Here is a 12,384-nt window from a genome sequence, read left to right as displayed (position 1 = left end):
AAGACATTTCATTTAGTGGAAAAAATTTGCAGGAGGCAATATAAAAAAAAAAGTCTAATTAACCAAAACTTTCGCGACCCCCATGCAGTACCTCCGTGGACCCCTCAGGGTCGCGGACCCCCTGTTGAAGAGCTCCGACTTAAGGTATAAAAGTATAAAGTCACCTTTTAATTCATATAGCGGCATCTGGCTATTTTTTAAAGATACATTTTTTGACTATTTAGAAAAATTCTTTGAGATAGGGCCAAGGATGAGGGAGGTCTTGTTGGTCTCCGTCTCCTGATACTTTCAGATATTTCAACATCTTTTTCTGAATCCAACATTGTAGCATGGCATAGACAATTCACGTTTACAGTTTGAAGAACACCTGCTTCCTTATTATGATTCCTTTGTCTAACCAATGAGTGTTTGCGTTATATCACTGATCCAATTACACTAGTTTTCACTAGATGTGGATGGTGCCAGTGATCTGCATTGGATGGCGCACATGACATGAAATAAATATTTATAAACATTAAAGGGTAACCAATTAAAATCAGCGGGGTCCGGATAAAGAAAGTCATCAACCCATAAAGGTCCGGAGACATTTTTAATGATTGTTACTTTAAACAGAATTGAACACTGAAATAAAATTAGACGTTTATGGATTTATGTTACACATAGAATTTTTAAATATAAAAAAAAATAGAAAAGAGTTTTTTGAAGTTCAGAATAACAATCAGTTTGGTATATAGACAATTTCCTGATTATCATATTATATAAAACACCTGAACTGACCATTTTTTTCTTTTTTCTGTCTTAATGAGAGCAGAGGGCTTTAAGCTGCCATGCAAGGCTATAAACCTGGGTTTGAATGGAGACAAAGCCATTCTAAAGCACAAATCAAGGTGCTCATTTTGAGCCTGGATCCATATTTATTTTTGATTAAAGTGCTGAATCCTGCTTCACAGAAGCAGGTTGAGCCAAACCTATTCTAAATGTGCAGGGTCCGCTCCGATCTGGCCAGGTCAAGATCAGGGGCGGAGCTACATAGGGGCCAGTCCACCCTTAGCCAATCACTGGCCACCCCTACCATTTTTCCCTCAAATTGAAGGTGTGATAAGATCAGCTTTCTCATTTCTTTGCAAAGATCATAAATTACCCACAGAGTGAAATCCATCTCATTTAACTTAACATGACTGCAGAGTTGAATACATTTTTCGCAAAAGTTTGCCTTTTATTGGTCTCCATTTTCTAATTGTAGCATTTCTCTGCTGCAGCATTTTTATTTGTTTTGCAAGTTAATTTTGTGTAAATGCAGTAGTTTGTTGCTAAATAATGTATTCCCAGGAAAAGAAGCATATTTTATATAAAAAAAAGAAAACATTCCTATGGGTGAAAGTTTAAATAATTTCAAAGTCTGCTGTAAAGAAACCATTAAAATCTTTTAACTATACATTTAATTCATTTTCAAAACATGAACATCATTCAATATTTAAAAAGTGTATCTAATGGCACATTTAATGCTCATTTCATAATTCAGTGATTGATCTAATTACTAAATTATGTATTAGCTAGGTTACATTTCATTATTTTAAGGGACATTTATATTTTTGTACATTCATTTGAATTATGTCTATTTTGACTTTCTGTACCCTTTTGACTTTAATGTCAAATCAGTAATAAGTTGCAAAAGATTATGGTATAGATTATGCTTATGTCTTTAAAAGGAAACTTGTCCATACAATAGTCAATGGCAATAGAAGCCACTTAAACTGCTTGGCTTGCAAATTGTTTAAAACCCCAACAAAGAAAACCTAAACATTTATTACAACAGAAGTTATTTATAAATAAAGGGAAAATTAAAATTATTCTTGATATGGCAATCTTTAAAAGAGCAAGTCAAGTAAAGAGTAAAGGGATCCGGTAAATCAGACCTTACTATACTGTTGCAGATTTTCATTGCACATGAAAATGGTTTTCCTTTTATTTGCTAAAAGTATCCAAAAAACTATCTTGCATTTAAATGAAAGGAAATGTGTTAAATGCACAAATCTCAACACTAATTTCAAGAACTGATTAAAACAACAGATTTTATTAAAATAATTAAAACAGAAGGAATAAAAAACCGGAACATTCAAACTAATATTTAACTTTTTAAGAAAAGAAAAAAAATACAAACTTTTCTGTTAACCATTGGTTCAGAGGAAAAAAAGCTTGTCGGACAACTGGAGGGAGGGTTCCGAGTGAAGGTACTGGCCACAAAGGTAAGCCAGTTTGTGAGCATATTTGCACGGTGCTGGGACACGAATGGTGCCTGGCCAGTTCCAGTACAGATGGCACATCTTGAATGTAAGCCTGAAATGAAACCAAATTAGTACTGGTTAGGGATACAGTTGACTTTTTTTAGGGAAAAAAAGGACCAACAATAACTCGGTAACAAAGTAGTGGGACCAGGCACCGAGATTCGATGGGAACCAGTGTTAACAAATTTATTCTCCAGGGATAGTTGAAATTTAAAATGTTTGACTCCCAGTTCTAACGCCCGGTCTGCCAATCAGAGGAACAAGCAGCCAAATACCAACAAAGAATCTGCAGAAGTGTTTGTCCAACCATCTATTTTAGCAGCAGGTTTAAAAGGTGTGCTTAAATATCCAGTCAGCTGAGTGCAACATTTGCAAATGGGATCATACCATCCAACCCCCACAATGCACTGCAAACTGAATTGAGCAAGGAAAAACTCTAGATAGGTCCTTTACTTTATAGGAAAATGCAGCGTCAGACACTGGATATGTGTTAATGTGTTTTAATTTGCTTTTCAGCAATGAAGCTTGTAGTTCGTATGGACAGCAGGCTGACAGAAAAGGGGGTATGAGAGAGGGGGAAAGACATGTGGGAAAGGACCACAGGTCGGATTTGAACCCGGCTCGTCCGCGTTGAGGACTAAGGCCTTCGTACATGGGTCGTGTGCACTAACCACAGCACCATCAAAGAGTGCTCTCACCACATACATTTTTGAGAAGATGTTAAACTTCCTGGTCAATGTATCAGAGCCTCTTGCATGATCAGTATAGCAGTTTGAAAAATAATAAAAAAGTAAGCCAGGACAATATGAGTGAAGCACCTACCTCTGCAAATGATCAGGAGTGAGGTTTGCAGAGTTGTAGACGGCGATGTAGTGGGTGGGAAGTCCACAACCTTGACGTACGTGATGTGCCATCATGAAAAAGTCCACCCTAAAAACAGGCACAAAATATAAAATAATGAATCCAAGCATTATATAGGGCTTAAAGCAAAAAGAAAAGTTTAGAAGTTTAACACAATTTGGAAATTAGAGACCATTCTGTTGTTGAATAAATGATAATCATATGGTTATTTATTATGAAACATTTTGTGATTTTTATTTTCAGCTATAGGCAGGGAAATCTTAAACAATAGATCTTGCTTCACAATGAAAAACACACCCTTCCTTTTAAGAGCAGATTGCTGGTTAAGTCTCACTTTTATAAATGTTTTGAAAAAAATGAGAGAATAGTTTTTTTATTCTTTATCAAAATATACTTAAATATGAAATATTTAGGCTTTTTGGACTGTTTTTGTAGGAAAAATGTAACTCCCGTATACGGGTTAGTAGTCATTGCGATTAATCAATAATTTAATCAATCATCAACTAATTAAACAATCGATAAATTGTTAACTTGAATTTAGACTCTAAAAACTGACTTTTAGCTGAAAGAGCAAGCCCTCTCAAAGCAGTTAGTTTACCAAAACTGCTAAATTATCGTTAGTTAAAGGCACACTATGCAACATTTTTCAGTTAATTAATGTGTTCCATAACGTTATGGATGATTAAATGAGTCATTTCAGGTTGAACAAAGGTATTCTCGGCCGCCCTGGTGGTCTGTGGGGGAAATACTGCACTTGCAACTGCAGGAGCACCGACCCGCACCCACAGGCTCAGAAGTCTCGTGAGAGTTAGTCTTGCTTTACGGCGAGAACTGCTACACCCCCCAGTTAATGCATGCTCGTTGCTAGCACAGTGGCAATCTTTGTGCAGTAATGCCACGTTCACGCAGCAAAAGCACGTCTGCTGCTTCATTTTTGCTGCTTGTACCAGTTGCTGCTCTGGCTGCGCGGTGCAAAAGTGTGTCTGAGGTGCATTGGGCGGAGCTTCACTAACCTTTCTCTGCCTTGCAGCTATATTTGCTGTGATCAGTGGGAATAAAGTAGTTTTAATATGTTTTTAACTGAGAAAATACACCTGAAAACGTAATCAGTGCAGTCAGTTCATTCAGATTATTATCCTGCCTTCAATATTTTTTCTGTCGGAGCCGCTCAGACCCCCACATACCAGGGATGCGCCGACAGTATGGATCCCTTCATCAGCAGCGGTTCACCGCGGCAGCTGGTAGGTGTTTTTCATCTAAATAATCCAAACTGCATATTCTGCCGGCAGATTTCTGCATTTTAAATTAATTTAGGCGTCAATAAACTGTTTAAGAGGAGTGATCATCAGCGCTGTGTCTCTCTCCCTGCGCGCGCCCGATGCGCTGCTTCAGCTGCTCAGGCGTGCTGCGCCTGGTGCTCAAAACGCGCCGCTGGACCTTTTGCTGCGCCTTGACGCGCGTCAACCATTGACTTTGCATGTAAACTCGCTGCTTCTGTCGCGCCAGCTACGTCCAGTGTGAACGCAGCGTTAGTCATTCGCTGCTAAGCTCAAAACAACCGCGCCTGGCTTGATGGAGAAACCAGGAGAACAGCTGAGCATATTTACGACAGTGCACTTTTACTTTTGCCCTCTGGGGGGAGCCTCGCTGGAAAATCAACACCGGTTGCATAGTGTACCTTTAAGCCCTGTTTTGTGTGTATATATATATATATATATATATATATATATATATATATATATATATATATATATATATATATATTTTTTTTTTTTTTTTATTAATTAATCTATCGATACATTTTTTTGATTAACTGATTAATAATCCAAAAGATTCCTTAAAGACTTTTTACGAAATCAAAGCAAGTGAAACTAAGGCTTTTTCACAGAGGAAATTCGTTTTTTATTATATTAAATGACATTTATTTTTTTTTACAATTTTGGTACAATTGGTGCTCAAGGTGGGTCGCTCTGATCGCTGAAGACATATTTTAGAGTCTCTAAATTTTATTACTAAATGGTTCATTGTTTCAGCCCTAATATAAACATTTTGCATTCAAGATGTTGTCCATTAGTATGCTTTATTCATAAGTCCCCAGAGGGCACAGTTTTAGCTTCTGTATAAAATTTATTTTGAGCAACCTTTTTCCATTCCATTGTTAATTATTCGATTATTAATAAAAGCAAAAAAAGAATCGACAAGCTGTTATATTTAGGGACCGTGGGAACACGGACTTCAAATCTGTCACTCTTTTCTAAGATTTGTGCTGAGTATTCAAGCAAGCTGCTTCTATCAAAGATGTTGTTTTTCAAAATCAGTGACATAAACAAGCATATTGATGATGTTTTTAAAGACATTTCCAGTTCACATGTTCCCCTGAATGCAACACCTTTTTGGCCAGCTGTCCATTAACTGTTTTAACAAGTTGAGATGTGTCATCTTCCATTGTTTATAGGGGTGTAAATAATAATCGTTTTGTATCGATGCATCGATCCAAAAGCCGACGATCCCATGCATCGACACGTCCGCAAGATAATCGATTAATGTTTTTTTTTTTTCCCTCCGGTCTATTTTTATCCATTTGCTCCTGGGCGTAATTCTTCCTCCCGTGCTGCGGTGGCGCTAAACCTATTTTCCCCTCCTACCGCGCTTCCTGGTTATACTCTTACAGCAGTTTGTTGCAGCAAGCTTCACACAGACATTTTTAAATTATGCTCAGTATTGAAGCGTGGTCTGTGCTACACGCTGTGGGTCTAGATACGGCCGAGGCGATGAGGAAGTGGGGGCGAGTTTAGTCCGACGACGGAGGGACAATGGGGCAAAAAGAGCGGAGATTCAGCTGGAAAAAGGGTCCCAGCGTTCTCGCGCACCTCGCTCTTCTAGCGGGTCAAACTTCACGAGTTGTTTTCCGCAATTTCGGTCATAAAAACAAAACTAGCCGGCCTCCTGTCTGGTGCACTGTTTGCGGTCAGCTACAATCTGGGAGAGGAGCAGCGGAGCGTCTCTCAAGGGGCGGTGACGTCAACACTCTGGAGCCTTCTTCTTCTTTTTTTTAATGGCGGTTGGCAAACAACTTATAGCTGCATTACCGCCACCTTCCAGAATGGAGTATGGACCAGACAAACTATTATATTCTCCCTAAAATACCCGTTCTTCTTAGAAAATTAAAAATACCCCCAAAAACTACATCCCCAGATGACCTTTGAAACAATTCCCTTATATGTAGTTCATTTTTATTCCTGTCTAACTCTCTACACAACATCTCTCTTTCCTGAATATATTTATTACATTCTAAAAAAATATGTTGGACAGTTTCTCTGGAGCCGAGGTATTGCATTGAACTCATTACACTGATATTGGGCAGTATTTTTGCAGTATTTTTTGATGCAACTTTTCTACTTCTGTTATTTGCCGTTGTTTCTAAAGAAAATGCATAATGATATTACAGCTTTCATTGATTTATTTCAAACTTGAAACTTTGTTTAGCCTGTAAGGTGTAAAAAAAAATAAAAATAAATAATAATAAAAAAAAAATTAACCGATTAATCGAATCGAAGTGTATTCTTAAGTATCGAAAATAATCGAATCGTTGGATCAGGAAATCGATACTGAATCGAATCGCCATGATGGATGTGATTTACACCCCTAATTGTTTAGTGCAAAACTATTAAAAAACTTTGGGTCTATAGTAGTGTGCATAGATTATAAAGGCATTTGCTATAAATTATCGTTTGTTTTGGTCCATGTCAGAAAACGATGCCAATAACGGATTCAAAATAACTTGGAATCACCAGTGTGATTTCAACATCATTAAAAAGAAAAGGACTTTTTTCATTTTTCCAATTTCCCTGTATATTTTCCCTGTTTCTATCCAGAGATCTACTTTGAGCAATATTCTTCAAACATTTCTAAAAAGGTCACTTCTAAACGTTTTTTATACATTCTGTGTACATTCACTTCACTTTAGACTCACCAGTCTCTCTGAGTGAGGGTGTGATCCAGGACAGTTCCTGGTGGAACACTGCAAAAGCCGCTTTCCTTACAGGAGTACAGAGTGGTGTTGATGCGCTTCTGGACCACAATGAAGACCAGCTTGGGCTCGTAGGCGGGGAACGTCTCGAAGCATCTGATCACCTGTGGTATCTCGTACTGCTCCACCAACTTCAGCTGGCTGTCAGACACACCGTCCCGATACACCACTATCTTCTCTGGCAGGGTGTGATTTATCTGTGCAGAACAGACAATGTCCCCGTTTTAAGACTGAAACTTTAAATTTAAAATCCTCCACATATAAAGCCTTAAATGGCCAAGCTCAATCTTACATCAGAGAAATGATTGTTCCTTATGTTCCTAACAGAACACTTTGCTCTCAATCTGCAGGTTTACTAGTGGTTCCTAGAACTTCTAAAAAATAGAATAGGAGGCAGCTGTGTTGGCAGCTGTGAAACCAACTACCAGTTTTAGTCCGTGAGGCAGACACCCTGTCTACTTTCAAGGATAGGCTTAAAACTTTCCTTTTTGATAAAGCTTATAGTTAGAGTGGCTCAGGTTATCCTGAGCTATCTCTATAGTTATGCTGCTATAGGTTTAGACTTTTGGAGGACATAGGAACCCCTATTGCATCATTCTATCTCTATTCTTCCACTCTGCAGAATCTGTTAGTTCAATCTCTAACGTTATGCTCACTGTGCTTTTTCCTCATAGTAGCTTTGCCTCGACTGTTCCTGTTTGGCTCTGACACCAGGAGAGAAATATCAGCTGTGCTGCTGCCATCAACACATTTGTTTATAGATGTTGGAGATGCTTCTGTCTCCTTGAACCCCAGTCGGCCTCGGCAGATGGCCGCTAAAACTGAGCCTGGTTTTGCTGGAGGTTTGTTCTTGTTTAAAGAGAGTTTTTCCCTCTCCACTGTCACTACAAGCATGCTTGTTGTGAAGGATTGTGTTCGAGTCAATGAGTCGATGCAATCAACTGGTTTTCCTTAGCTAGAAAACTTTGAATCAATTTGACTGAATGATCTGGTGAAATGTAAAGTGCCTTGAGATGACGTGTTGTGAATTGGTGCTATATAAATAAACCGAATTGAAACATAAGTTTATTTTGTTTTTCTTCCAAATTATTTTATTTAATCTCAAACACCAGGCTTGCTGTTATACACTTTGTCTTTCTGGATGTTACAGCTTCCATTCATTCATCTGGTTTGAATTATGTATGCTAAGATGTATTAAAAAAATCTTACAAGCCAAACTGATAGCCAGTAAAGGTCTGCATAGTAGTCTTACTTATTTACATCTGGACTATAATCTGACATTTGTAGCCTGAGCTGTAAAACACACATGCAGAATGTTACCTCGTGGTATCTCTGCAGAGCAGCCACCAGACAGACTGTAAAGCCTTGGATCAATTCCTGGGAGGGCGCTTGGAAGCTAACTCTAGAGTACCATCGAGTCAGAGAACTACCAAGAAAAAAAGAAGAAGACATATTTAGACTGATTGATACATTTTCAAATAAAAATTTTAAATTAAGAGTTTAACTAAAACCCTTTACAACTTTACCTGTTCACACTAGCAACAAATCCCATGACTGACTGGTGTGATTTGCTAGTGTCGTGATGGACATCAACCCCAACTATCATCAAGTTTTTCTGTTTCAGGAGAGAAAACACAATAAAACTAGACATCTGCAACAAAAAGCATAACAGCATGCATTTGTAGCAACACCTTTTTCAACAACAGTTGACACTCTGATTTAACTTCAACATTTATGCAGTTTGTCAGATGCCCCACAAATTTAGATGTACAAGCTGACGTATTACTAACTAAAGATAAGGGGAACCCCCCCCCCAACAGATTTTAAGACAGGTATTTTTAAAGAAGAAATTTTCTTTTGGGACAATATTGTCTGAGAAAGAGTACATTTACATACATTATTAAGCAGGAATGATTTGACATTTAAAGATGACGTCCCTATGACTTTAAATCTAATCAGTTAACTTCGGCTGTTTTGCTTTTCAGAGACATGATACCCACCAAAGGAACGTTAACCGTCCATAGTTCTCCTCCCATCTTGCTGTTCACCTGGAGGAGAATCTTCTGAGCGATACTCCTCAGCCTCTGCTGTTGCGATATCGTCCGGATATTAATGACCTGGGGAGAAGATTTTACATAATTTCTGGAATCTATAACTTCATACAACTTTTTACCGGGTTCACAATTTCAAGATGAGGTTGTTACTTATAAATCTGCGGATAAAGTAAAAACAAAAACAGCACAGACCTGGGAAGGAATGGGGCTTTTAACACAGCACACTTTCTTGATGGCACTATAGAGGTCATCCCTGTTGCCGGCCATGATGCAGACAACGAGCTGCAACTTAGGCTAAACACAGATATGAGACAAAATAAAAAAACATGCAATTTGAGACTTGAAAAAAATGTTTTCACATAAAAAACAAAACCCTCTTTATTCTTACAGAGGGGAAGACACCCTCGTAATAATGCGCTCGTATGAGAAATTGCTTAGGAAACTTGCAGATTATAGAAACCACCTTTGTTTCAATTTGAGATGTAGACAGCAAAGACTCGTTTCTAACAGCTTAAGACTGAACGCTACTATCAAAGGACACAGGGCAGAAGTTAGGAATGCACACAACAAGCAGCTTAGTGAGAGGATAAAACAGTCTCACTTCATAAGTTAAGATCTCTCTCACAAAATAGATCAGACAAGGTAGAATATTTCCAACCTTCTCCCTCAAACTTTGAAGAAGTTTTCAGGTTTGTTGAAAAGGTCCTGCTTTCACAGCACCAGAAAAAAGAAAGGCAATAAGCTAAATTCAATAAATTACAACAGAATGCAGCATTTAAACAAGATACCAACATACCACAGGAGGAAGCCACCAACATCGATATCCAGGACAAGTGGGTTAAAAACCTGTCTAACACACCTCTCACAAAGCCAGAGATGGATGTTCTGAGTAAAGACCTAAGTTTAAAAAATTCTCTACAAGAAATGCCCATTGTGGAGCTAATCACTGCATCTGATTCTGCCATCAGGAATAACAACCTGGCTGAAACAGAGGCAGAGCAACTCAGGTTAAAAGTAACAGTTACCCTGTCTAGCGCCAACCCACCTCCTTCCAATCTCACATCACAGGAAAGGAAAGCCATAACATCTCTTAGCCAGGACGAAGCATCACCATATTACCAGCAGACAAAGGAAGATGCACTGTGTCCTTGGACTACAAGGACAAAATTCTCATTTTGAGTGACACTAACACATATGAACTTGGAAAAGAGATCCAAATGCTTACAAAAAGGAAATTACAGAATACCTCAAACAACTAAAAAAAGATAAGATAATTAACCGTACAGTTTATTTTAGATTATATTAACCGTACAAGTTTATTTTAGATTATATTAACCGTACAGTTTATTTTAGATTATATCAAAGGGATAACATTCCCTGCCTATATCGACTCTCAAAAATCCACAAGGAAGGAACACCACTTAGACCAGGGGTCGGCAATCCAAACTGCTCAAAGAGCCATATTGGACCAAAAAAACCAAAAAATAAATCTGTCCAGAGCCGCAAAAATGTAAAAGTCTTATACATGCCTTGTATGGAAACACGGGCTCTAAGTGTATTATCCCACTATAGAAAATGAATATGTGGGCTTAAATATATAATAAGCATTCATGATTAAATCTTTATCCCGGAGCAAATGTCACATAGCAGTATGAGGTGAGGGAGGAGTAGTGAACGCTCCCATCGCGCGCTTAACCCCCCTCACCGCGCGGTTTCAGTTTTGTTGCATTGATGAAATTATAGCAACAGGATCAAGGAATCCCTTTATGGTGGATGTGTTTCTGTTGGGAGGAGTTCATTGAGTCATGAGGAACCAGCAGGAACTGACATCCATCAGAGCAGAGCTCTCTAAACCTGAAATTCCACATCCTCCGTCACCATCATTCCTTGTTGTGATTTATATTTTTAGGATTTGAGGAAAAAAATGGAAGAAAGTTCCAATTCCTGCATTAGAACTCTACCTGTTCGATCTGCGGACGGTTTTCCATCCTTGCAACAAAACTAGCAGCAATAGTGGAGTTTGGAGATGCAATCCACTTCTTAAATCTAAATTTGCTCTCCTCTAATTTATCCAGAAGTTCTGCAATCACCATTTTTCTCTCCCTCCCAGCTTGGTTGTTGGCTGCATATTTAGCTTACCTTCCCTGGAAATGCCTTTCCAATTTTTTATTTTTATTTTTTCTTCCGCATTATCAATCCTTCCGCATTGATAATGAAAGAAAATGATTCGGTCCATCCTTTGAATCCTCTTTTCTCATCAGCTATCTTCCTTTTTTCCCCTTTGGGATCCATGGTCCAAGACACCCCTGCAGCTATGTTTGCCTGGCACTGCGTCACGCTGGTTGCAAGTTCTGACCACTTATCTCTATGGCTATGTTGCAAACTATTGTTTAAATTTATTTATTATACAAATGTTTACAGCATTGGAAAACATAATTATTTTTTGTTTGACCTCCTGCACACCATATTAAAAGAAAAGGAAAAAAAAAATATATTGATTTTCAGAAATTTTTAAAAAAGCTCCAGGGAGCCGCAAGGGGAATGCTAAAGAGCCGCACGCGGCTCCGGAGCCGTGGGTTGCCGACCCCTGACTTAGACCCATTGTCTGCAGCAATGACTCCATAACATACAACATGCTAAAAAGCTTACTATTTCAGCCCTCCTGGTGGGAACAAAATCAAACATTTAAAGATGGCAGCATTGAATGTCCAACAATTGTATTATTTAGGCAAGAGCTTACAGTATGGTAAAGAATCTGGTTATTATTCGAAATTGTAAAGGTTAGCAGTTTTTTGTAGTGCAACATAAAACTTGACTAAAACTAGAAGAAAAAAAAACTAAACCTTTTTGAGTTTCATTCAACTAACTAAAACATTCATATATCGTAAATACTAAAGCGCAAGTAAAACTAATAATAGTTTTCATCCTAAAGGCTAAAACTAGGACAAAATCTAAGATGACTTTCAAAAACAACACTGGTTTCTGATTGGCTCTCAAAAACCTACAACGCAGCAATTGAGTGATTCCTCACAGGTATCATAATCCTTATGGCCATGCAGGGGACCAAAACAACTCGCATGCTCAGCCAGGCCAAATATAACCCTAACAACTAGCCCCTTTCAGATGCATAGACCAGTATAGAGTATTGAAGGCT

The 12,384-nt window shown here is 38.3% G+C and overlaps 1 protein-coding gene across 1 annotated transcript in view; it reads right to left on the bottom strand.

The window, feature by feature from the left end:
- Positions 1-2,024: 2,024 nt before the first annotated feature.
- Positions 2,025-12,384, bottom strand: part of piwil2 (piwi-like RNA-mediated gene silencing 2) — a 35,769-nt gene continuing 25,409 nt past the window's right edge. The window contains exons 18-24 of the mRNA XM_038275490.1: positions 9,423-9,524; positions 9,177-9,293; positions 8,703-8,791; positions 8,497-8,602; positions 7,120-7,373; positions 3,108-3,215; positions 2,025-2,337 (exon numbers count right to left, since the gene is read on the bottom strand). Coding sequence (XP_038131418.1) covers positions 2,181-2,337; positions 3,108-3,215; positions 7,120-7,373; positions 8,497-8,602; positions 8,703-8,791; positions 9,177-9,293; positions 9,423-9,524 — 933 coding nt within the window. The 3' untranslated portion in view covers positions 2,025-2,180. The remainder of the gene's footprint in view (positions 2,338-3,107; positions 3,216-7,119; positions 7,374-8,496; positions 8,603-8,702; positions 8,792-9,176; positions 9,294-9,422; positions 9,525-12,384) is intronic.

The sequence above is a fragment of the Cyprinodon tularosa genome, unplaced genomic scaffold (assembly GCF_016077235.1).
Source record: "Cyprinodon tularosa strain WSP-4 unplaced genomic scaffold, ASM1607723v1 ctg961, whole genome shotgun sequence".
NCBI lineage: Eukaryota > Metazoa > Chordata > Actinopteri > Cyprinodontiformes > Cyprinodontidae > Cyprinodon > Cyprinodon tularosa.
The sequence above is the reverse complement of the archived record's forward strand: the minus strand, read 5'-3'. Positions and strand labels throughout refer to the sequence as shown.